Below are 26730 nucleotides of genomic sequence, written 5' to 3'. Positions count from 1 at the left end.
TTTATTAAAGAGAGGATCCCGAGAGGATATGACACCAGGAAGGAGCTAAATATTCTTTAAATGTATGAATGAGTCTCCTCAGAATAAGCAGAGGGAGGCTTCTAGAAACGGCTGCTTCTGGAGAGACGTGTAGTTTTCATTTCTGATGAATGTTTGATGACTTCACTGAAAAAATAAAGCTTCAAAGTGAGCTGAAATATCAGTATGCTCATGTTTCTGTTAACTAAATGTAAACTGACATACTCTAACAGGACTGAGTGAGTGAAAAACTGCACTTCAGTTTCATGGTGATGACAGATTCAGAGAATACTTGTTAGAAGATTTAACTTATTGTTCTTTGGATGTATTAATAAATACAAAGAATGTGGGATACTGCTCGTTTTATATCTTACAGATGGGATTAAAATCTGAGATTATTAGTCTATAAAATGTAAATGTTTCAATGAAAGGGGAACTTGAAGTGTTCAATGCAAAAGTGCAGAAAGCTGCAGTTCCTTGAGTGTCCACTTGAGGCTGTGTCTAAAATCCAAGGAATCCCCTTTCACACCCATGTTAACATGTTTCATTTTAATCTCTTTATTATGACGTTCTTTTAAGAGTTGTAAAGATATTTATTGAATAATGAAACATGCAGTCCTGTGTTTCCCACCAAGTGTCCTTTGAAAACAGGAAGCTGTGAGTAATGGCGTGATTAACTCTTCTTCTTCTGCTCCTTTCTTCTCTGCAGGGGCTCGGGTTAATGCCAAAGATAACATGTGGCTCACCCCCCTCCATCGCGCTGTGGCATCACGGAGCGAGGTGAGCACACACACATGCAAGCCTCCCTCACCAACATATTCACTCTACTCTGACTTCTGTTAAATAAAAAACAAAGGAACACATTTGAACTTTTATGAAACTGCTTCAAACGTGGTTTTATTTAACAAGGCGAGTCAAACAATCAGGGAGTGCTTTTGTTGCACTTCCTCCTCCGGGCTGCAGGGGGACCGCTGAGCACGGTCTCAAACACTCGCACACCTGCAAGCTTCCTGTTAGCAAAAAACACAAGTGAGCGGTTTGATGTGATTCTGCTTCATTTAAAAGATGATCAACAGGTGGTTAATAAAATGTCCCCTCTTGGTGAATGTGCAACAACATTAAAGTTCCCTTTTAGATACATAAACAAGTACACACACACACACACACACATACACACACACACCTATCGATTCAGTCCAGCTCGTCCTGCGACTCTCTGTGACTCAGGTGTCAAAGAGCTGACTACACCTTGTTGTGTTTACCTGACAACACACTCACTCATCAGTTTCATCCTCCCCCCCAGCACTCACACACACACACTCACACACACACACACACACACACACACACACACACACACACACACACACACACACACACACACACACACACACACAGTTCTCAGCTTCACACTTTCAGTAAATCTGGGTCAAAACATTTCATCAGCCACATCCTCGCCGTGAGTGCCAGAACAGGTAGCGCTGCATGGCTGAGTGTCTGCAGGAGGAATGACAGTGGCATGTGTGAGTCAGTTTCTAGGAACAGATTGAAGGTGTGTAGTCGTGGTCGGGCGACAGGTAACGTCTATTGTTACTCTCTGGAATTTACATAACAGGAAAAGTTAGAGCGTGCGTACACACAGAGTACAACATACTTTAAATTCATGGGATTCATCTCTAGAGAGTAACGTCCTTCAGTGTTGAAGTTTAAACTCTGACTCACCGACTCGTCTTAAATAAGAGATGCTAACATTAGCAGAGTTAGCACCACCAGCCCTGTACGTGTGTCTGGGATGTTTTCTGTCAGATATGTTCATCCTCTTATTTAAAGGTCCTGTCAGGAGTTTGAATCTGGTGCTAACATGACCTGATATGAATATTGATTGCTCTGTGTGACCTACAAAAACAAACGAGGCCATCAGTTATGAGATTGATTCTTTTTCACGCCTGGTCTGCCTCAGGGTTAGTGTCGGATCAAGAGATTAACAACACGCTGCTGAAAGACACGTGTTCACATTCCCTGAGTATAATAACTGAACATCTACCGTCTGTGTTTCTACATGAGTGAATATTCTTTGTTTTAACTCTCTTTCTTGTCTTCCTCAGGAGGCGGTGCGAGTCCTGATCCGTCACTCCGCTGATGTGAACGCTCGAGACAAGAACTGGCAGACGCCGCTTCACGTCGCTGCGGCCAATAACGCGCTGCGATGTGCCGAGGTCATCATCCCGCTTCTGAGCAGCGTCAACGTGTCGGACCGTGGTGGGCGCACTGCTCTGCATCACGCCGCCCTCAATGGACACACTGAGGTACTGCAGGAGCTCAACTTCCTCTAATGTGTTAGCATGTTTTTAACTTTGATATATGCAGTAATAACAGGTGTGTTAGCATGTTTTTAGCTTTGATATATTCAGTAATAACAGGTGTGTTAGCATGTTTTTAGCTTTGATATATTCAGTAATAACAGGTGTGTTAGCATGTTTTTAGCGTTGATATATTCAGTAATAACAGGTGTGTTAGCATGTTTGTAGCTTTGATATATTCAGTAATAACAGGTGTGTTAGCATGTTTTTAGCTTTGATATATTCAGTAATAACAGATGTGTTAGCATGTTTTTAGTGTTGATATATTCAGTAATAACAGGTGTGTTAGCATGTTTTTAGCTTTGATATATTCAGTAATAACAGATGTGTTAGCATGTTTTAGCGTTGATATATTCAGTAATAACAGGTGTGTTAGCATGTTTTAGCGTTGATATATTCAGTAATAACAGGTGTTAGCATGTTTTTAGCATTGATATATGCAGTAATAACAGGTGTGTTAGCATGTTTTTAGCATTGATATATTCAGTAATAAAAGGTGTGTTAGCATGTTTTTAGCATTGATATATTCAGTAATAAAAGGTGTGTTAGCATGTTTGTAGCTTTGATATATTCAGTAATAACAGATGTGTTAGCATGTTTTAGCGTTGATATATTCAGTAATAACAGGTGTGTTAGCATGTTTTAGCGTTGATATATTCAGTAATAACAGGTGTGTTAGCATGTTTTAGCGTTGATATATTCAGTAATAACAGGTGTGTTAGCATGTTTTTAGCATTGATATATTCAGTAATAAAAGGTGTGTTAGCATGTTTTTAGCATTGATATATTCAGTAATAACAGGTGTATTAGCATGTTTTTAGCTTTGATAATAACAGGTGTGTTAGCATGTTTTTAGCTTTGATAATAACAGGTGTATTAGCATGTTTCGCGCTGCCTCATGTTCATTAATACCCCGGCGCTGATGTAACCCTCCTTTGTGCTATTGTTGCCTGTCAGAGGAAACAGGTGGGCGCCTGCAGCTGCATCACTGTTGTTATGAAGTGGGCTGCTCGTTCTGAAACCCTCTGGTCTCCAGGAGAATCATTCACAAGTGTGCTGATTCTAAAATTAACAATGAGAGGCAGCAGAATGGACGCCTTCTTCTATTTCTGCCCAACCCGGCCTCTCCTGAATGTTTATGCAACAGCTGATCCGAGTGATGAGACGTGTTTACAACGCTGTTATATAAAGACAGTCGCCCACGCTCACACACGCAGGGCCTGCTGCATGCTCATAAACATACAAACACATTTATTCCTCTGATTTCTCCTCTCTGTGTGTTTCAGATGGTGAACCTCCTCCTCACTAAAGGAGCAAACATCAACGCCTTCGATAAGAAGGACGGCCGGGCGCTGCACTGGGCTGCTTTCATGGGTGAGACACAGAGAGAGGTCGTTAAACCACATCACACCTTTATTTCCTGGAAGAAGATCTCTGTATAAAACAAACGGATCACTAGCTGAGGGGTGTTCTGATTAAAGCTTCAGAGTGTGTGGGGGGGTTGAGTTTTTAAGCTGAGTAAACAAAGCAGAACGAAACAAAGAGAGACAAAGAGAAACGACAGATTATTGTATCTATGAAAGTTCCTAAAGATGTGTTCTTCCTCTTCTTCCTCCTCTTCCTCACAGGTCACCTGGACGTGGTGTGTCTGCTGGTGAACCAGGGGGCGGAGATCAGCTGTAAGGACAAACGAGGATACACTCCCCTCCACACGGCGGCCTCCAGCGGACAGATCGCGGTGGTCAAACACCTTCTGAACCTGGCTGTGGAGGTCAGGACACACACAGACACACAATAACACTTTGGTCCTCATCGTCTCGCCCTCACTGGAACACACACCGTGTCTCAGTCCTGATAACAGGTCTTTGTTTTACCTCTCCTACAGATCGATGAGTCCAACGGGTTCGGGAACACGGCGCTCCACTTGGCTTGCTTTAACGGTCAGGACGCCGTGGTTAGTGAGCTGATCGATTACGGCGCCAATGTCAGTCAGCCCAACAACAAGGGCTTCACGCCGCTGCATTTTGCTGCCGCCTCCACACACGGAGCGCTCTGTCTGGAGTTCCTGGTTAACAACGGAGCTGATGTCAACGTTCAGGTACATCAACACAGCTCCTCCATCTCATACTAGGAGATAAACTGACCCCATAGACACAAGTTAAAGATGCAATATCATGCCTTTCAACATTTTGACAACAAATATGAAGTTTAAATGTTGGATTTTGACACTAAATGTGGACAAAGTTACAAACTGTGAGGTGAACATGTGTTAGAGTAATCCCAGGATGAGACCAAAGGCTGCTCTGAACAGCTTGTTCAAGAAAGTTGCACAATATTTACTCAATTTGTGACATCACAGATTGGTGAGTCTCCTTAGGCGAGTGTAATGAACATAAAACTTATCAAACAGACATTTTGCTCTGTTCTTTGTTCCTCTGAACTTTCCAGGTCAGATTTGGAGTCCAAAACAAACGTCCATATTTCATAATTAGTCATTTTAAATAGAGTAACATGACTTTATAGCATGGCAACAGTGGAGGAAGCTTCAGGAGTGCTGAGTTCCAGAGTGCTGAGGAGGCTGTAAATCATGTAAAGCTGCTACAGAGCCATCAGAATATCAAAACATGTCATTTTAAATAAATTTGTAGTATGGCAACAGTGGAGGAAGCTTCCAGAGTGCTGGCAGAGTTTATCAGCCTGCTCAACATGCCAAGTTAAAGCTACCCACAGGATTATGTGAGTTTATTATATGTGTAATAAAATCCTAAAGCTATAATAATATGTTTTATTTCCCCTCCATCCTCCTCAGAGTCGGGATGGGAAGAGTCCTCTTCACATGACGGCAGTTCACGGACGCTTCACTCGCTCTCAGACCCTGATCCAGAACGGTGAGACCTCTTGACTCTCAGTTTTAGCCTCAGCTCCTCTTAGAGTTCCTCACACTGAGTTATCGTCTACCGTCGTGTTTCAGGCGGAGAGATCGACAGTGTGGACAAAGACGGGAACACGCCTCTCCACATCGCTGCCCGCTACGGTCATGAACTCCTCATCAACACGCTCATCACCAGCGGAGCGGACTGCACACGGTGAGTACTCAGCTCCAGATTAGATTTATCCTGGATTATTAAAGTGATGAATAAGAGTTTAATGTTTCTGTTTCTTTCTCCAGACGAGGAGTCCACGGCATGTTCCCGCTCCACCTGGCTGCCTTGAACGCTCACTCGGACTGCTGCCGGAAGCTGCTGTCCTCAGGTAGCACACAACATTAAGACTTTACCATTACTAACACCAACCATCAACCATCAGCCATCAACCATCAACCATCAACCATCACTAACACTTCTTCTTAAAGAATATAACCTGTTAGCGTTTATCTGCTCCTATGAAGGCTACAATCTTTAGCATGTCCAGATAACTGGCCAGCTACCTGCAGCAGTAACCTAGCGCTGACATTAGCTTAAAGTCCAATGTTAGATCTGAAGTTTATCAACAAGTGGAAGCTGATCTGACATGTTGTCAACTTTTAAGGCTAACATTTTATTTAATTTGGCATTAGCATCAACATTTTAGCCTGGTTTAAGATATGTGTCTCTAGATTTCGGATGCTAACCTTTTGCCCTGGAACTGTTAGCATTAGCTTCAACTTCTTCTTCTTCTTCTTTCGGGTTTTATGGCGGTTGGCATCAGTAATTAGTGCATTACCGCCACCTCCTGCAGCATATTTATAGTGATCTCCAAAAGTGCTCCCTTCACTCTAAACCCCGCTCTAGGACCCAGTTATCTGGGTCTGTTCCAGTCCTTCCCTCAGTGTGAGGTCCAGCTCCTCTCCAGTGACATCTTCAATACTCAGGAACCGTTTTGCAGCATCCAGAACCATTTATATTCTCTCTGACTTCACTTTAATGTCCTCTGCACAGTTAATGACCATCGATATAAAGCCAAAAAACGCTTCTTGTCCACACAGATGTTCTGTTCAGGTTCAGACTGAGACTTTCCACATCTGTCTTCCTTTCGCACATTGACAACCTTCTCGGTTCTGTCCACTCGTCTCACGGCTTCAGCGTAGGACACTCCCCTTTCAGTTCTGACTGTGTTCACCTTCCCTTCTGAATCCTTTTCGGACACTGAGCAGACCCTGCGAAGTGTTTCCCTTTACTGTGCAGACATGATGCATCTTCTTTAGCAATTTCACAATGTCCAAAACACTCAGTCTTAGTCTCACCACATGTCCCACATCTTCTCACTCCTCCTCACGCAGCAGCAACATGTCCATACTCCTGGCAGCAGTAGCACCGGAGAAGGGCCTTCTCAAACGGTCTCATTCAATGTTAGCTTGAACAATTTAGCCTGGTATAATACTTATATCTCTAGCTTTGGATGCTAAACTTTTGCGTTGGAACTGTTAGCATTAGCTTCAACTATTTAAGCTTGGTATAACTAATGTGTCTCTTATGTACTAATATTTTTCACTTAAACATAATTTCCAAAATGTAACTAATCATCTTAAACAAAGTAAACACTTGACATTATTTGTACAAATGGAGCTTAACATGGTAGCTTTATGAGCTAGCTTACTAGCCAGCTAGTTAGTTAGCTTGGGACACTTATACTTGACTAGCTGCACACTTCCATTAATTAGAAATGTGTTTTTATTTCCATGTTCTTGCATGTTTTTTTCACTTTACTAATCACAGCATTCACCACCAACCTGTTAGCATTAGCATCAAACTTTTAGCATGACTTAGCTGAACGTAGCCTTCTTGTCTTTAATGCTTAGCATGATGCATTAGCCCTTTAATCTGGCTACCAAAGGTAGTACTATGACTCCTGTCATCCTGTAGTAAGCAGGTTTCAGCTTCATTGATGGATCTCTTACTGCGTGTGATTGGTGCTGATTCAGACTCTGTGTTGTGTGTAATAATAATAACGGGATGAGGACTGAGCCTGCTTGTTTTTCTTGCTCCCATCAGTGAATTCCTCCACAAACACTCACATTCAGCTCGGTCCAAATTCAAGTCACAATGTTCCAGCAGCAGAAAGGCCTCTCTGAGTCTAATTACCGGCTGATGGGACCTCTCTCCCTCTGGACTAGAGTGTTTGCTCCTCTTAGAAAATCAACATTGTCAGTTAAAACCTTGTTTACATCCAAAGAACTTTCCTCACTGCTTAAAGCCATGAAATAATTTGTCCCTCCACTCCTCCCCGGTGTTTTCAGTCGGTTTCTTTAAGAGGATTTACGTCTGCAGAGGAGAGCGGTTTATTAAACAAACGTGAAGTGGGTGAAGAGAAGAGACGACGATCCTCTCTGGCTCCAGATCTCTTTAGATGGTTTTAAAAAGGCGCTGGATCTCGTGTCTGCAGGCGTGGAGCAGGGTGAGGATCTGTGCTCCTCATGTGGCTCTGCTGAGTAGTGAAACAACAAAGAAGTCATTTACATGTTTCAGTGCCTGTGCAGCTGCAGAGTGGCGTACGCTCAGGACTGTTGTTTGCAGCCAGAGCTTTTGTAGGTTGCTGCACTAAATCAGACGCTGAAGGTTTGTGAGAGAAACCATGAAGATCAGGCGGACTGTGACGATCACGGCTGAAAGGAAGGTTCCTGAAGTTACGAGACATTTATGAGGCGCTCTCAACCTGCAGACAGAAAAGCTTTAATGAATCAGTCCTCAAGAATCAGACATCTTACGGGCGTGTTTACACTTAACTCCAGAGACTCTCTGTCTTATATGTTTTAATCTACATCAAATATAAACAATCATTTGGTGACTTAAATTAAGACCCCAAACCCTTCCCAGTTTGGCTCCAACTTATTCTAAAATGCTGCAACCCTTATATCCATCACATGTCTGCTATTTTATCAACACAACAAGGCAGCCCAAACTCCTCTCACTGCAGCGTCTTAATGTGAATGCTTTCTTCTTTCGTCCTCCTCTGTGGTTGATCTTTGAGTTGCTGGCACAGAGAGACGTTTAAGGACTTAATCTTCAACCTTCAGAAAACACTTCAGATATTTTCCCCATTTTCTGTCTTTTAAAGGATCAAACAACTGAAATATCCATTAAGAAAACAATCAGCCAACTTTTAAATTGATTTATAAATGTGTGTAAGATGTCTCACTGCAGGGTTAGAGACACAAACCTGAGGGGATACATTTTTAATTTGGTGTTACAGATGTTTGAAGGAACAGTTTTAGTGGTGAAGTGATAAAACGTTGGTGCGTAACCTTCTGCATTCAAGAATAAACCTCTTTCAAAGATGTTTGTAGTATCATGCAACCAAATAATAGAATAGAATAAATCTTTATTGTTATTGTTATGAAACGATGAAAAGCAGTTCAGCACCTCTGCAAAATAGCAGCAGAGAATTCAACATTTAAAAAAACACAATATGACAATAGAAATAAGAACAAGGCACGCTCAACTGATGAAATAAGTTAAGAAATAAAATAAAACAGATAAAATAAATTGCACTGTGTGTCTGTGCAGGTGTATACGCTGGTCATATCACTACAGATGTATATTAACAAAGTGTAAATACTGCTGTGGAAGGGATGAGGTAGATGTTGGTTTTGTTACTCTCCAGATTCAGTGTCTGTTGGGGGAGAGGGGGAGAGGGGGGCACACTATCTTAACAGCTTATAGAATTCTAAAGCAGATGTTTAATCTGTGAGGGGACGTCATAAATCAAGGCGAACGGGTGAGAAATATGTAAGAAAATTAAGCTAAGTGTTAAAAACTGCAGTTCCTAAAGTGTCCACTAGAGGCTGTCTGCAGAAACACCAGAAACCACATACACACCCATTCAAAGAGACGATCTTTACACTGCACGGGGGGAATGTTTTTATAACTCTGTATTTTTGAAGATATTAAACTTGCAAGTTTAAGAAGGGCGTGGCTGACTTGATTGACAGGCGGGAACACTGTAGCTGTTAGCTCTGAGGCTAAAGGCCCGCCTCTTTACCTCACACTAACTCCACAGAAGTTAGGTTGAGTCAACATTTCCAACATGGCGACTGCTGATGATAGACTTTTTGCGTTGTGTTTATTAAGTTGTGTTGAAGTATGCCGCCCTAGCTGTGACATGGAGGAGACCAAAAAGGAGCGACTTTAATATTCAAACTGAGCAGCGTGTCGTCCTCTCTCTCTCTGTCGACCTCGTACGTCTCAAACAGAACGTCTCTTTGTGTCCTCATGTCCTCGTCTCGTGTCTTTAACACCTCGCTGTCAGACTTCATGTGTCTTCCTGTGCATGCGACCTCGTGCACCCTCACCTAACCTCTGTCCTCACCTGTCACACTTACACCTGTCTCTCTCTCCTTCCTGTCTCCGTCTCTCCCTCTCTCTGTGATGCTGCTGCTGTGTGTTGTCTGGCCTCCCTCCCGTCTCCCTGCGCTGCCCTCTTCAGGTCGGAGGTTTAGCATAATGTGTAACGACTCGGTCCTGTCTGCAGGCTTCCAGATCGACACGCCTGACACTTTGGGGAGGACCTGTCTGCACGCCGCCGCTGCTGGAGGGTGAGCATCAGTGTTTCTTACAACACAGGCATCTCTTCCTGTAGCTTTGTTTTACACTCTTTGAGTTCTTGCACAAACTTCCTCTTACCTCAGTCTCTGTATCTGGAGGTGAAACAGGAATTGAGGTCACCTTAATTCTTAGTTATAATCACCCATTGCACAAGAAAACCGAGCGTGCACGACCAGGGAAAGTAAGGAGGATTATCACAAAGGGAAGTTTGTGTAATTTTCCCCTTTCACCTTCATGTGGCTAACCTGAGCTGTGTTTAAAACCTGTGGGAAATCTCACCGCTCAGCTTCTCTCTCCACCTCCTGAACAGAGTCTGATGTTAAAGATCAAAAAATACGTCCCTAATGTTTGAAAATATGAACTTTAATCGTTTGATTTCTAAAGAAGATGAAGTTAAGTTATAAGTTGTAATATCCCCTGTACTTCTTTAACCCTCTCTCTGCAGCAACGTGGAGTGTGTGAAGTTGCTCCTGAGCAGTGGAGGAGAACACAACAGGAGGGATAACTGCGGCAGGTAAGATATGTCTGCAGATATCTGTTCATAGAGAGAAAGAAATCCTCCTCAGATCACCAACGACGGGAGCTGGGGTGTCATTACTCTGGATTCTGCTCCTCCTGCTTTTGCTCTCCGTACAGACTGAGAAAGTCAGAGTACTGACCTCTCCCATGTCAGTGATGAAGAATGAGTGAAGCTTTAACTTCACAGGATAAGTTCTGGGTTGGGTTCCTTCTTTGTCTTCATGTGTGTGTGAATAGGTGTAAGACGATTGAGCAGGGTGTGTGTGAGCCAAGTTCCCCTCAATTATTGGATTCAGATATTCAATGAGTCAGTTTTTATGAAAGGTCAGAACATGTCGGTGTAAATTACAGACGCCTGTTAGAACCTGATTCAATCATCTCAATAACAGGTCTCCAGTTGTTCTCTCTCTTTCAATCGTCCAGGTTTTCTAAGGCTCACAGAACAATAGAATTAAAGTTTGCTCGAGGACACTCCGTCCACTCATTGTTGGCCTTGCCCAGTCGTTCCTGTTAATGCTGAGGCATTCTGCAGAGCGCTGTTTGAGACAACAGGCTCTTTATCTGCTCTGGGAAAATAAAGGATGTGTAGTTTGAGCCATTCAACACCTCTGAGAGGCGTTTATCTCAAAGCATCATCCTGCAACATCGACTGAAAGTGAGGATGAGTCAGCGTTTCCATTCCTGGGCTTTAAAACTCTGCTTCTTTATTTTATTTTGTTTTATTTTATTATTTTTTTAATAAATTGATTTATTGGAAGCAGTTTCACAGGAAGCAAAACAACAGCACAGTGTGGAAGAGAGGACTTATTTTATTTAACCAGGAAAAACCCAAATTGAGATTAAAAATACAAAATCCTTTTGATATTTATTTTATTTTATTGTTTTTTTATCATATTTTATGTTATCTTTATTTTATTTTTATTTTCTTTTATTCGTATTGATATCTTATTTTATTCCTTCTTCTGTTAATATTTTGACTTTCTGACATCCTGTTTATAAGAGCTCTGTAATGATTGAATTTCCCTCCCCGGGATAAATAAAGTATTTCTGCTTTAGAGACCAGTGGGTGGCGCCACTGAGACGGCGTCCATGTTTTATGGAGTCTAGGGTTTAAACGAGACCTTCACCCCTGGTGTCTCTCTCTTTGTCCACTCAGGACTCCGCTCCACTACGCTGCAGCCAGCCGTCACTATCAGTGTCTGGAGACTCTGGTTGCTTGTGGGACGGCCATCAACGCCACCGACCAGTGGGGGCGCTCTGCCCTGCACTACGCCGCAGCCTCAGACCTGGACCGAAGGTGAGTCTGGAATCCTCAGACCGAGCAGGAGGAGAGAAGAGAAGTAGTGACTCTGAAAGCTGCTCCTCAATCCTGGTCTCTGGTGTATCTGTCGACACATATAGAAAACCTGAGAGTTCACACCTCTCCTCCTGTCTCCCCCCTCTCTCCCCCGTCTCTCCCCCCTCTCTCCCCCCTCTCTCCCCCCTCTCTCCCCCCTGCAGGCGCCGCGTTAATCTGGAGCCGGAGAGTGAAGGAGTCCAGGCGGAGAGAGAGAAAGAGGCAGCACTGTAAGTCCACCAAGACATGACTCTGTAGTGGAAGTCACTGCATTAAACACAGACATGACTCTGTAGTGGAAGTCACTGCATTAAACACAGACATGACTCTGTAGTGGAAGTCACTGCATTAAACACAGACATGACTCTGTAGTGGAAGTCACTGCATTAAACACAGACATGACTCTGTAGTGGAAGTTACTGCATTAAACACAGACATGACTCTGTAGTGGAAGTCACTGCATTAAACACAGACATGACTCTGTAGTGGAAGTCACTGCATTAAACACAGACATGACTCTGTAGTGGAAGTCACTGCATTAAACACAGACATGACTCTGTAGTGGAAGTCACTGCATTAAACACAGACATGACTCTGTAGTGGAAGTCACTGCATTAAACACAGGCATGACTCTGTAGTGGAAGTCACTGCATTAAACACAGACATGACTCTGTAGTGGAAGTCACTGCATTAAACACAGACATGACTCTGTAGTGGAAGTCACTGCATTATAAACAGACATGACTCTGTAGTGGAAGTCACTGCATTAAACACAGACATGACTCTGTAGTGGAAGTCACTGCATTAAACACAGACATGACTCTGTAGTGGAAGTCACTGCATTAAAACAGACATGACTCTGTAGTGGAAGTCACTGCATTATAAACAGACATGACTCTGTAGTGGAAGTCACTGCATTATAAACAGACATGACTCTGTAGTGGAAGTCACTGCATTAAACACAGACATGACTCTGTAGTGGAAGTCACTGCATTATAAACAGACATGACTCTGTAGTGGAAGTCACTGCATTAAACACAGACATGACTCTGTAGTGGAAGTCACTGCATTATAAACAGACATGACTCTGTAGTGGAAGTCACTGCATTATAAACAGACATGACTCTGTAGTGGAAGTCACTGCATTAAAAACAGACATGACTCTGTAGTGGAAGTCACTGCATTAAACACAGACATGACTCTGTAGTGGATGTCACTGCATCAAACACAGACATGACTCTGTAGTGGAAGTCACTGCATTAAAAACAGACATGACTCTGTAGTGGAAGTCACTGCATTAAACACAGACATGACTCTGTAGTGGAAGTCACTGCATTACACACAGACATGACTCTGTAGTGGAAGTCACTGCATTAAACACAGACATGACTGTAGTGGAAGTCACTGCATTAAACACAGACATGACTCTGTAGTGGAAGTCACTGCATTAAACACAGACATGACTCTGTAGTGGAAGTCACTGCATTAAACACAGACATGACTCTGTAGTGGAAGTCACTGCATTAAAACAGACATGACTCTGTAGTGGAAGTCACTGCATTAAACACAGACATGACTCTGTAGTGGAAGTCACTGCGTTAAAAACAGACATGACTCTGTAGTGGAAGTCACTGCATTAAACACAGACATGACTCTGTAGTGGAAGTCACTGCATTAAACACAGACATGACTCTGTAGTGGAAGTCACTGCGTTAAAAACAGACATGACTCTGTAGTGGAAGTCACTGCATTAAACACAGACATGACTCTGTAGTGGAAGTCACTGCATTAAACACAGACATGACTCTGTAGTGGAAGTCACTGCGTTAAAAACAGACATGACTCTGTAGTGGAAGTCACTGCATTAAACACAGACATGACTCTGTAGTGGAAGTCACTGCATTAAAAACAGACATGACTCTGTAGTGGAAGTCACTGCATTAAACACAGACATGACTCTGTAGTGGAAGTCACTGCGTTAAAAACAGACATGACTCTGTAGTGGAAGTCACTGCATTAAACACAGACATGACTCTGTAGTGGAAGTCACTGCATTAAACACAGACATGACTCTGTAGTGGAAGTCACTGCGTTAAAAACAGACCTGACTCTGTAGTGGAAGTCACTGCATTAAACACAGACATGACTCTGTAGTGGAAGTCACTGCATTAAACACAGACATGACTCTGTAGTGGAAGTCACTGCGTTAAAAACAGACATGTCTCTGTAGTGGAAGTCACTGCATTAAACACAGACATGACTCTGTAGTGGAAGTCACTGCATTAAACACAGACATGACTCTGTAGTGGAAGTCACTGCATTAAACACAGACATGACTCTGTAGTGGAAGTCACTGCATTATAAACAGACATGACTCTGTAGTGGAAGTCACTGCATTAAACACAGACATGACTCTGTAGTGGAAGTCACTGCATTAAACACAGACATGACTCTGTAGTGGAAGTCACTGCATTAAACACAGACATGACTCTGTAGTGGAAGTCACTGCATTAAAAACAGACATGACTCTGTAGTGGAAGTCACTGCATTAAAAACAGACATGACTCTGTAGTGGAAGTCACTGCATTAAAAACAGACATGACTCTGTAGTGGAAGTCACTGCATTAGTAACAGACATGACTCTGTAGTGGAAGTCACTGCATTAAAAACAGACAGGACTCTGTAGTGGAAGTCACTGCATTAAACACAGACATGACTCTGTAGTGGAAGTCACTGCATTAAAAACAGACATGACTCTGTAGTGGAAGTCACTGCATTAGTAACAGACATGACTCTGTAGTGGAAGTCACTGCATTAAAAACAGACATGACTCTGTAGTGGAAGTCACTGCATTAAACACAGACATGTCTCTGTAGTGGAAGTCACTGCATTAAACACAGACATGACTCTGTAGTGGAAGTCACTGCATTAAACACAGACATGACTCTGTAGTGGAAGTCACTGCATTAAAAACAGACATGACTCTGTAGTGGAAGTCACTGCATTAAACACAGACATGACTCTGTAGTGGAAGTCACTGCATTAAACACAGACATGACTCTGTAGTGGAAGTCACTGCATTAAACACAGACATGACTCTGTAGTGGAAGTCACTGCATTAAACACAGACATGACTCTGTAGTGGAAGTCACTGCATTAAACACAGACATGACTCTGTAGTGGAAGTCACTGCATTAAACACAGACATGACTCTGTAGTGGAAGTCACTGCATTAAACACAGACATGACTCTGTAGTGGAAGTCACTGCATTAAAAACAGACATGACTCTGTAGTGGAAGTCACTGCATTAAACACAGACATGACTCTGTAGTGGAAGTCACTGCATTAAACACAGACATGACTCTGTAGTGGAAGTCACTGCATTATAAACAGACATGACTCTGTAGTGGAAGTCACTGCATTAACACAGACATGACTCTGTAGTGGAAGTCACTGCATTAAACACAGACATGACTCTGTAGTGGAAGTCACTGCATTAAATGCAGACATGACTCTGTAGTGGAAGTCACTGCATTAAACACAGACATGACTCTGTAGTGGAAGTCACTGCATTAAATGCAGACATGACTCTGTAGTGGAAGTCACTGCATTAAACACAGACATGACTCTGTAGTGGAAGTCACTGCATTAAACACAGACATGACTCTGTAGTGGAAGTCACTGCATTAAACACAGACATGACTCTGTAGAGGAAGTCACTGCATTAAACACAGACATGACTCTGTAGTGGAAGTCACTGCATTAAACACAGACATGACTCTGTAGTGGAAGTCACTGCATTAAACACAGACATGACTCTGTAGTGGAAGTCAATGCATTAAACACAGACATGACTCTGTAGTGGAAGTCACTGCATTAAAAACAGACATGACTCTGTAGTGGAAGTCACTGCATTAAACACAGACATGACTCTGTAGTGGAAGTCACTGCATTAAACACAGACATGACTCTGTAGTGGAAGTCACTGCATTAAACACAGACATGACTCTGTAGTGGAAGTCACTGCATTAAACACAGACATGACTCTGTAGTGGAAGTCACTGCATTATAAACAGACATGACTCTGTAGTGGAAGTCACTGCATTAACACAGACATGACTCTGTAGTGGAAGTCACTGCATTAAACACAGACATGACTCTGTAGTGGAAGTCACTGCATTAAATGCAGACATGACTCTGTAGTGGAAGTCACTGCATTAAACACAGACATGACTCTGTAGTGGAAGTCACTGCATTAAATGCAGACATGACTCTGTAGTGGAAGTCACTGCATTAAACACAGACATGACTCTGTAGTGGAAGTCACTGCATTAAACACAGACATGACTCTGTAGTGGAAGTCACTGCATTAAACACAGACATGACTCTGTAGAGGAAGTCACTGCATTAAACACAGACATGACTCTGTAGTGGAAGTCACTGCATTAAACACAGACATGACTCTGTAGTGGAAGTCACTGCATTAAACACAGACATGACTCTGTAGTGGAAGTCAATGCATTAAACACAGACATGACTCTGTAGTGGAAGTCACTGCATTAAAAACAGACATGACTCTGTAGTGGAAGTCACTGCATTAAACACAGACATGACTCTGTAGTGGAAGTCACTGCATTAAACACAGACATGACTCTGTAGTGGAAGTCACTGCATTAAACACAGACATGACTCTGTAGTGGAAGTCACTGCATTAAACACAGACATGACTCTGTAGTGGAAGTCACTGCATTAAACACAGACATGACTCTGTAGTGGAAGTCACTGCATTAAACACAGACATGACTCTGTAGTGTTGATGTTTGTTTGTTTATCTTGTTAGTCTTTCGTTGATAACACTTCAGCGATGTGTCTCGTCTCTCTCGTGATGTTTGGAGGATTAATTTATTAAAACTTTAAATATTTATTTTTCTGTTAAATGTTTGTCTCCTTGTTTCTGAGCCTGAGGACTGGTCTTAGAGACGGTCTGATGCCCCTCCAGGTTTGGGTCCCCGCTGAGCGAGGAGGGAAACCATGACTCATTTTTGTGTTTTGTGCTCCAGATGTTTGGAGTTCCTGCTGCAGAGCGGAGCGACGGCGTCTCTGAAAGACAAACAGGGCTACAGTCCTGTTCACTATGCTGCGGCCTACGGACACAGGCACTGTCTGGAGCTGGTCAGTACACACACACACACACACACACACACACACACACACACACACACACACACACACACACACTCTCTCTCTCTCTCACACACACACAGAGGAAATAGCTGTATTGTCAGATGAAGCCTGCAGGCGTTCTCTCCGTCTGTTGGCTGATCTTATTCTCTCTGCTCGCCACGCAAAGACATTCCAGATTGGACGTGATCTGTGTCCTGAACTTTCCTGAGACTCGTTCAGAAACGTTCATAAAAAGCTTCTCCGTGTTTACGTCGTGTTTCCTGTTTCACGCTGCAGCTGCTGGACAGAGACGACAGCCACCAGGACGACCCCGAGTCGCCCAACGCCCGGGGCCCGCTGCACCTCGCCGTGAGTTCCTGCAAACGTGTTCTTTTTCATCTTCATCCTTCATTCTTAAAGTCTGCATCTCTTCCTGGTGTGTTTCTTTATCCTTCAGACTACATATCTAGTGTTTATGAAACATGTGTGTGTGTGTCTCCGTGCAGGCGTACCACGGCCACGCTCAGGCTCTGGAGGTGCTGCTGCAGGGGGAGAGGGAGGTGGATCAGGGGGACGAGTTTGGAAGGACCCCTCTGGCCCTGGCTGCTCTCCGGGGTCACACAGACTGTGTTCACACGCTCCTCGGTCAGGGGGCGTCACCGCGCTCCACCGACAGCCAGCACGGACGCACACCTGTTCACCTGGCAGGTCGGTTTCTGAGTCTGTCTCTGCACCCTGTTGTGAATCTTCTCTCAGGGGTCAAACTCTCCCATCACAAACTCTCTGCTCACTCTGTTTCTTCTTCTTCTCTCTCTCCTCCAGTGATGAACGGTCACACGACGTGTGTGCGCCTCCTGCTGGATGAATCGGACGGTGCAGACTTTGTGGATGCTGCAGACTCTCAGGGACAGTGAGTGCTCCTCTCTTCTTCTTCTTCTTCTTCTTCTTCTTCTTCTTCTTCTTCTTCTCTGGTTTCCCCTCTGACCTCTCCTTCGTCTCTGCAGGACTCCTCTGATGCTGGCGGTGGCCGGAGGTCACGTGGACGCCGTGTCGCTGCTGCTGGAGCGGGAATCCAACGTGAACATGGCGAATAAACACGGGCTGACGGCGCTGCACCTCGGGGTGAGCACTCAGCCATGTCACATGTTCCTATGACCTTCTCTTCCTGACCTCACTGAGACCGTGTGTCCTGTCGCTCTCTCCTCCTCAGTTGCTGTGCGGTCAGGAGGAGTGTATCCAGTGTCTGCTGGAGCAGGAAGCCTCCGTGTTGCTCGGCGACGGTCGAGGTCGGACGGCGATCCACCTGGCGGCGGCTCGAGGCCACGCCTCCTGGCTGAGCGAGCTGCTGAGCATCGCCTGCTCGGAGCCGCCGTCCCTGCCCCCGCTGAGAGACCACCACGGGTACACACCGCTACACTGGGCCTGCTACTACGGTCAGTCCCTCACACACACACACACACACACACACACACACACACACACACACATATATGTATTGTGCCACTTTAATCAGACTCTGTGTGTGTGTGTGTGTGTGTGTGTGTGTGTGTGTGTGCGTGCAGGTCATGAGGGCTGTGTGGAGGTGCTGCTGGAGCAGAAAGGATGTCGCTGTATTGATGGGAACCCGTTCACTCCTCTGCACTGCGCTGTGTAAGTCAAACTTTGAAACCTAGGATGTGATTGTAAGAGCTGGAATTGAACCGACAACCTTCCAATTGAGAGACGACCCACTGTTCCCCTGAGCCACATATAGGGATGTAAAGCAGGGGCTCTCAGTGTTTGTAATGATCTGAAGAATGGTTCAATGTTTACTGCGTATTGTTACGAGCAGATTTAAGTTTAGCCCAAACCTGAAGAGTGATTTAAGGATTCAGGGGATAGATTGGAGGGAAGTGTTAGGCGGATGACACCCAGCTCTACTTCTCCACCAAACCCACCTCCTCTCCTGCTTTCCAACTGTCTCCATGACATCAGATCCTGGCTCACCAACAACTTCCTCAAACTGAACAGTGATAAAACAGAGGTTCTTCTCATTGGCACCAAATCCACCCTCTCAAAAACAAACAACCTCTCCATCCTCAGGGACAACTCCTCCGTCTCCCCCTATGTTAAGAGTCTGGGTGTCATTCCAGTCCCACATCAATAACGTCACCCGGTCAGCATACTTCCATCTCTGTAACATCTCTCCCCTGCGTCCGTCTCAGTTTCAGGTCCTCATCTTCCACCCAACTCACCATCCCACCATCCCATCCCTTGACCACCATGGGGTCGAGAGCCTTCAGTCGCTCTGGAACTCTCTCCCCCAGGACTTACAAAATTCCACCTCTCCCCCCACCTTCAAATCCTGCCTCAAAACTCACCTTTTCCACCAAGCATACACTCACTCTAATCCGTCCCTTGGGACTGGAATGACTTCCCCTCCCCCCTTTTATTTTTCTAGTTGACAGGAAGTAGGACTCTGGGTCAGTCCAGCTGTACGCGGGTCATTTCTCTGTAGGGCGGTTTAAACAGGACTTTAGACGCTGCAGAGATGACGTCCTTTTCAAACCTTCATGTGTTCTGTGTCTTTATTATTCATAGTAAATGTTTCTGTGTGTAAACCGGAGCTTGATGAAACACGATGACATCAGAGAGGAGAGACAGGTTCTGTGTTTCAGGTGTTTTAATCAGAGGAAATGTTTGTGTTTGACCGACAGAGTGAACGACCACGAGCCGTGTGCGTCTCTGCTGCTGGAGGCGATGGGCTCAGACATCACCGGCTGCAAAGACTCCAAGGACAGGTGTGTGTGTGTGTGTGTGTGTGTGTGTGTGTGTGTGTGTGTGTGTGTGTGTGTGTGTGTGTGTGTGTGTGTGTGTGCAGTCTGAGTTTACAGTTGTGTTTGTGACTCTTCTTCATCCCTCCTCTTCGCCTGCAGGACTCCTCTTCACGCCGCAGCGTTCGCGGGTCATGTCGACTGTGTCCAGCTGCTCCTTTCCCACGATGCACCTGTGGATGCTGTGGACCAATCGGGTCGCACCTCTCTGATGATGGCGGCGGAGAAAGGCAGAGTGGGAGCTCTCGGTACAGAGACTTGTTTTAATCTTTGCTCTGACTCTGTTCATCATGTGTGTGCTTGATTTACTGATGTGTGTGTGTGTGTTGTTCATGTGTGTGTGTGTGTGTGTGTGCCTCTCATGATCTTCTCTGCAGAGGTGCTGTTGACCGGCGCCAGCGCCAACTTCAGTCTGACGGACAAAGACGGGAACACGGCCCTGCATCTGGCCTGCAGTAATGTGAGTGACCTTTAATGAGTCTAATCATGACCACTAGGGGGCAGCAGACACACGCCTCTCTGACCCTGCTCCTCCTGTCCCGCTCTGACCTCTGACCTGCCTTCTTCTGCTCTCAGGGGAAGGAGGAGTGTGTGATGCTGATCCTGGAGAAGCTCTCTGACGCTGCTCTCATAAACGCAACAAACGCCGCTCTGCAGACGTGAGTCTTTAAAAACCTGCTGCTCAGAAACGATGATCAATACGTCTGATATTTACTGTGATCAACTGTGATCAGCTGTGATCAGCTGTGATCAGCTGTGGTGAACACCCTCTCTCTCTCTCTCTCTCCGTCTGTCCCCTTCAGTCCTCTCCACCTGGCGGCTCGTAGCGGTCTGAAGAAGGCGGTCCAGGAGCTTCTGTCTCGAGGAGCCAACGTTCAGACGGTGGATGAGAACGGTAGGTGGTCCCGGTCCGGTTCAGGGTTCAGGTTCTGGCTGCACGCTTCAGTCTTTGGTCAGCATGGATGTTTTCTTCAGTTCCAGCATGAACGCAGCTTCATGTGCGGTGTGTTGGAGCGCGCTGAGGAGGTATTTTAAAGAAGAGGGTTCCCACGCGTCGGCCATGTTTACAGCTCTGTAGTTTGTGTACGCATAAGACGATGTGTGTGTGTGAGTGTGTTTATCTCTCTGTGTGAAATATGATCTTCAAATCACGCTAAGTTATAAGACAGCGACAGTGGGAACCCTTGTGTGCAGGCTGCTTGTTTGTAGTTGTTGTTGTTTGTTGTTGTTTGTTGTTGTTGTTTGTTGTTGTTGTTTGTTGATGTTGTTGTTTGTTGATGTTGTTGTTGTTGTTTGTTTGTTGTTGTTGTTTGTTGTTTGTGTTGTTGTTTGTTGTTGTTTGTTTGTTGTTGTTGTTTGTTGTTGTTGTTTATTGTTGTTTGTTTGTTTGTTTGTTGTTGTTTGTTGTTGTTGTTTGTTGTTTGTGTTGTTGTGAGCTGACAGTTAGCCGTGTTGTCTCCGTGCTCTCTGTGCCCCCCCTCCATGTCGTCGACCGTCAGCTGGCTGAAACTAATGGAATGCTGCTCCATCCCTCCTCTGTCTCCTGCTTCGCCTCCCCTGCTTCCTCCATGTCCACGTCTCGCCCTCCTCCTCCTCCTCCTCCTCCTCCCCTCTCTCTCTCTCCCTCTCTTCCTCCCTCCTTCCTTCTCTCTCTCTCAGGTCTGACGCCTGCTCTGGCTTGCGCTCCTAGCAGAGAGGTGGCTGACTGTCTGGCTCTCATTCTGGCTACCATGATGCCTTTCTGCTCCCCTTGCAGCTCCGGGGCTCCCTCCCCAGGTGCCCTGCTGAGGCAGCTGCCCCACCAGGGGGGGAAGGGCCCGAGCACCGGCCCCCGGGCCCCGCCGCGCAGCCCCAGGAACCCCTCGGGGCCGTCCAGCGAGGGAACGACAGAGAACGACTCGGAGGACTCGGAGACTTTCTGACCCTTGCAGACCGACTCTCTACCCTCCTACCTGGAGCTGTGCACCTGAACTTTGACCCCTGATGCAGCTTCTGAAGCGTCCTCTGCAGGAGGAGGGTAGAGACTTGGTTTCAAACAGTTTTTGGATGTGTGCCGGTCTGACGGGGAGGAAAGTGTACAGAATTCTTCCTCCTGGAGTTTTCAGAAGCGTGGAGCAGACTGTCCGACTGAATCCTGCAGAAGCAGAAGAAGAAGAAGAAGAAGAAGAAGAAGAAGTCGCTCCATGAAGAAGAAAACTAAGATCTGATCTGGATCCGCTGTGGTCCGGGTCTGCATGCTCGTGTTAACTCACACCACGGTTTGTTCCTTCTACTCACGGGTGCTTAAATCCAAACCGACCTCGGTACTCCAGCCTCTGCACGGCTCCGCTGCTCGCCGCAGAGACTCGTTTGTCTTAAGAAGCCATTTTTAACTGTTTGTATAAAATGAAGTAGAAAATTAAGAAAGCTTAAGTGTCATTTTAACCTTTTATGATTTTTGGCTTGTTGTTGTACCAAATATTCGACTTCCACACGTGAAGACTGAAGTGAAGGAAACAGGTACAGAGAGCTGCATTTTTAACTTCTTCACAAACTGAAGCACAAGTTTGGATTTTTATAAGCTTCGATACGACGTTTCATCCTTTTTAAATTCATCAAGGAAAAAGGGTCAAGACCACGGGCGAGTCTCCATCCCCTCACCTGAGACAGAAACCTGGAAACCAGAGTCACTCTTTTTATCTGCACCAACGTTTCTTCATTTACTTTAGGAATTCATCTTTTTTTAATGTTATAAATCGTTGTGATAAAAAATATGAAGGAGAAATATTTTCCTTTTTTTTTTTAAAGTAAATCTGTTTTAATTCCTTCAGATTCAGAGACGTGGATTTTTTTCTTATGAATTCACTGCTTGAAACTCGTCGACCACCACACGTGTGTTTTACCTAAAAAATTACAAAATAAATCCATAAATATGAGAATTTTCTCCATTTAATTTGCAGCTTTAAATCAAAGAGTCTCCCTTTCCTCCGGGACGTTTAAAGCTGTAAACATAAAAAGTATCTCAGAGATGTTCCAGTGAATTTACTTCATTCCTCTCATAAAGACTTCAGAGTTTTCTTCCTCCTCAGTCTGTGATCTTTAAAACTCAGAGATTATTCTCAGTATTTAACCCTCCTGTTGTGTTCCTTTCTCTGGAACAGCATTAATGTTCCTGGGTCAATTTGACCCGGGGCATATTCAATTATCCAAAAGTGTCAGAACTCAAACAAATCCAAATACACATTTCCTTTAATGTAATTTTTAACTCCATTACTAACTATTTAAATCAATATTAAGTGCATCGGTGTTCTTTAACTCTCTCAGATCATGGTTCAATGAGGAGAACTCTTCTTTCATTTAAACTAATGTTAAAACTTTTTTAATATTCATTGGAAAGCCCTGAATATAAATACAACAGTTTTAAATGACTCAGATTTTTGTTTATTTTATTTTACATTTTTAATTTTTAATTTATTTTTATGAAGTGATGTTGATAAATTAACACGACACCTCTTCTGTCACTTGCTGCCCAGATTTTTATGCTGCATTTCGCTGGTTTGGAGGCTTAGATGACCTAATATAGACTTTAAAAAGGGTCAATTTGACCCACAACATAACAGGAGGGTTAAACAGCTTTAATCTTTAATCTTAAATCATCTACATTTTTTTTTTAATATAATACATCTTTTTAATCCAAGATGAAATATTTTCACATTAAATTTAAAGTTCAAATCTGGAAAGTTCTGCTTTTATTTCAGAACATTACCTCTGATTAATATTTGTAGAAATGTTCTTTGTGAATGAATTATTAAACAGATCAGTTCAAAATGTTTTAATAACTTTATAAAGAACAAGAATATTCTCAGCTGTAATCTCTGAGATTAATCTTCTCCCTGACATATTCAGATTAAACTTCAGTAAATTCATCTTCATGAACTCAGAGATAAAACTAAAACATTAACTTTTACTTTAATATCAGGAAACATCTGGAGTTTGTTTGAATCTGTTTCATACATTTTCCCCCTTTCCTTTGAGGATATGAGAGTTTTAACATTTTCAACTTTAATGTGAGAAACTCTGAGTTTGACCCCACAGACAGTTACGAGTTAGATCTCAGGAAATACACTTTTTATTGGATGATTAAAACTTAATTATGAAAACTTTGAAGCTATTTTCTTTAATATTCACCTCATAATAAGTTTTCTCCTAGACGCTCTCACTCGGCTCAACTCTGCCCTCTGTAGTTTGGATGTGGGTGTTACTCCATTTTTGTCTACTTTTATTGTGACACAAAATCCATTTTTTAAAGTACATGTTGTCCCTGAATCACCCTAAATTTAGATGTTTTATAACCTCTTTGAACCCTAAAGATTGCGCTCTTAATCAGAGGAATATCTGATTTCTTTGTTCTTAATTTTACGTCTTGAATCTCAGAAATTCAAAGTTTTATAAAACATTTTTACACGTATATTGGCCGCTTATTTTAAAGATAATTCAAGATTTTTCCTGCAGCTTTACCTCCTTTAATCTCAGAGAAATTCCTTTTTTCCAATATTTAAAAAAAAAAAATCCAACCAATTTTGAATCTTAATTTAAAGTTTAATCTGAGAGATATCAGAGATTTATTCCCTCACAGTGTTATTATTTTGTTCCTGATGTGTGACACACTGAACATGAGTAATAAACAGCTGTAGTGAAGTCATGTGATCACAGAGCGTTGATGGATTGAGGGACTGGAGACGACCCGTGAGTGAACACAGGGTTTATTAGACGTGGATCTGAGATGACTTCCTGTTGGTACTTCCTGTTTTCTCTCTCTTCCTCTCTGTCCTCCGGAGCGTTTCCATCCGAGTGTTTCTAAACTTTAACTCATCACTGAGAGACGTGATGAGCAGCTCTTCAGCTCTTCAGCTCCTCGAGGTGTTTCTGATCTCATGATGGTACAAACACTGCCAGCACTTCAATGTAAAGTAACACAGGGCCTTCACCTCCTCCTCCTCCTCCTCCTCCTCTTCCTCCTCTTCGTCTGTCCGCCTGTTCGTCGACCTGCCAGCTACGTGCCATCGTCTCAAACGTGTCAGTGCCTTGATGTCGATTTCATTTCTTTAATAAATCCTTTGTTTGTATGATAATAATAATAATGTTCAGGTATTTGAAGGATCAGCTCACCAAAATCATTAAATGTTCCTTTTTTCATTAAACTCTGGAGATGTTCTGAAGGTGCCAAGGTTTTATTTTTCCTCTGATTTCAATCCAGAATTAAATTCAGAAGATGAGATACTTGGAGTAAAGGGATCTTAAAATCTCACATGTTTTATCAAAGGTAACTTTTTAAAGGTGTGACGAGTGAGAGCAGCAGAAAACTGCAACAACTCAAAGAAACACAACAAGTTCTTTCTTCCTCCACGGAGGACAAACTCTAAAGAAAGTCTTAATGATTGAAAAACAACATTTATGTTAAATCAAAATATGAGAGAGGTGGTGGAATTATAGGATGTGATATCATAGATGAAGCTAATGAGATAGAAAGTCATGACTAAGAAATAAAATGTCAACAATTAGAGATAATTAAATGAGATTGAAGAGATAATAAATCTGAATTATGATAAAAAGTCAAAAAGTTAGAGATATTAATTCATAAAAATGAGATAGAAGTCAACATACTCTGACAATCAGTCGTAGTTATGAGATAAGATGTTAAAATAACGGATTATAAAGTTATTATTATGAGATAAAAGCTGAAAATATGGGATCAAAAGATTTAAATAGGAGGTCATGATAAATATGAGATGGAAGTAGGATATTAAGAAAAGAAAAGTAAAGATCTTATATTTATCCTTTACCGTCTCATCATGTCGGGGTAGGATTAGGGGGATAGAACCACCTTGGGCTTATTGGGAATAACTCTTCCTGAGAGAGATGTTCGAGGTGTCTCAGGTGATATATTAATAATCATCAGTTTGGGTCATTTCCTGTCCAAAAGCTCCTTCAGGTTTTTGGTGATAACTTGGGAACAGAAGGTCGTTGAGACATGAGACCAAGACCAGTTCAGTGCCCCCAAATCAGCGGACACCCTACTTACTCACAAGTCCCTACAACCTTCAGTTACTGAGAGAGAAGCCAAAACGTCCCATCCTGTATGAATGAATGAGGCTGAAAGTCTGAGTGTGGAGGCCAAAACAGAGTTGTGTAGTTGTGTGGTTGTGTAGTTGTGTGGTTGTGTAGTTGTGTGGTTGTGTAGTTGTGTAGTTGTGTAGTTGTGTGGTTGTGTAGAGAGCACTCGTCATGTGAACGAGGTCAGCTTCAGCGTGGGTCATTGGGAACTCAGGAGAAAATACATGTTGGTATTTTTATCTCATAATAATGACTTTTATTTTGAAATTTTAAATTATCATGGCTAGGGGCGCTGGTGGTCTAGCAGTCTGAGCGCCCCACATACAGAGGCTACAGTCCTCGTCGCAGGGGTCGCAGGGGTCGCCGGTTTGATTCCCAGCCGGTCGACCATCTCCTGCATGTCTTCCCTCCACTCTCTACTCCTCACATTTCCTGTCTCTCTTCAGCTGTCCAATAAATAAAGGCAAAAAATATAACTTTACATAATCATGGTTTAGTTTTCCTTTTTACAAAATGTCCTTATTTTATTTTTCATTCTGATAATTCTAACTTTTATATTTTTTCAATATCACAACACAGCTTTTAATGGTTTCTCATAATTTAGATTTTTAATCTTCTTTATTTCGTTCAGACATGGAGGCTTTGTTACAGCTGAGGTCAAAAAACAGCTGATAAAAGATGAACAGGATGTTTACACGAGGAGAAATCAGATTATTCTCACCTTTAAATTTATTTATTATAAGCTTCAGTGAAATCTGATCTCTGTGGAGAATCAGAACTCTGGACTAATTCAACCCGAACCCTTCACATGGATAAAACCCACTGAACACAAACTTTGGTGAGCTGCTTCTTTAATATCTGGAGCATCAAGTGGGACGTTTATTTACACTGAATGATGAAGTGTGAG

At 43.3% G+C, this 26730-nt stretch overlaps 1 protein-coding gene across 9 annotated transcripts in view; it reads left to right on the top strand.

Moving 5' to 3' along the window:
• ankrd44 (ankyrin repeat domain 44) overlaps positions 1-26730 on the top strand; it is a 42254-nt gene that overhangs the window by 14482 nt on the left and 1042 nt on the right. For 2 of the 9 annotated variants that reach the window (XM_034678746.1, XM_034678744.1), the window contains exons 4-28: positions 728-798; positions 2124-2324; positions 3665-3752; positions 4007-4149; positions 4264-4476; positions 5188-5266; positions 5350-5464; positions 5548-5630; positions 9780-9888; positions 10344-10412; positions 11574-11714; positions 11918-11983; positions 16815-16926; positions 17215-17286; positions 17424-17625; positions 17740-17827; positions 17922-18039; positions 18128-18350; positions 18480-18567; positions 19614-19697; positions 19833-19978; positions 20108-20190; positions 20307-20389; positions 20534-20625; positions 21390-22539. In XM_034678746.1, the coding sequence (XP_034534637.1) occupies positions 728-798; positions 2124-2324; positions 3665-3752; positions 4007-4149; positions 4264-4476; positions 5188-5266; positions 5350-5464; positions 5548-5630; positions 9780-9888; positions 10344-10412; positions 11574-11714; positions 11918-11983; positions 16815-16926; positions 17215-17286; positions 17424-17625; positions 17740-17827; positions 17922-18039; positions 18128-18350; positions 18480-18567; positions 19614-19697; positions 19833-19978; positions 20108-20190; positions 20307-20389; positions 20534-20625; positions 21390-21652 (3032 nt within the window). In that variant the 3' untranslated portion in view covers positions 21653-22539. Of the gene's footprint in view, positions 1-727; positions 799-2123; positions 2325-3664; positions 3753-4006; positions 4150-4263; positions 4477-5187; positions 5267-5349; positions 5465-5547; positions 5631-9779; positions 9889-10343; positions 10413-11573; positions 11715-11917; positions 11984-16814; positions 16927-17214; positions 17287-17423; positions 17626-17739; positions 17828-17921; positions 18040-18127; positions 18351-18479; positions 18568-19613; positions 19698-19832; positions 19979-20107; positions 20191-20306; positions 20390-20533; positions 20626-21389; positions 24933-26730 lie in introns of those variants that run through there. The other 7 variants (XM_034678747.1, XM_034678745.1, XM_034678751.1 and 4 more) reach the window with 6 other exon arrangements.

The sequence above is a fragment of the Notolabrus celidotus genome, unplaced genomic scaffold, assembly GCF_009762535.1.
Source record: "Notolabrus celidotus isolate fNotCel1 unplaced genomic scaffold, fNotCel1.pri scaffold_216_arrow_ctg1, whole genome shotgun sequence".
Taxonomy (NCBI): Eukaryota; Metazoa; Chordata; class Actinopteri; order Labriformes; family Labridae; genus Notolabrus; species Notolabrus celidotus.
Note: the sequence above shows the minus strand (reverse complement) of the source record. Positions and strands in the feature narration are given on the sequence as shown.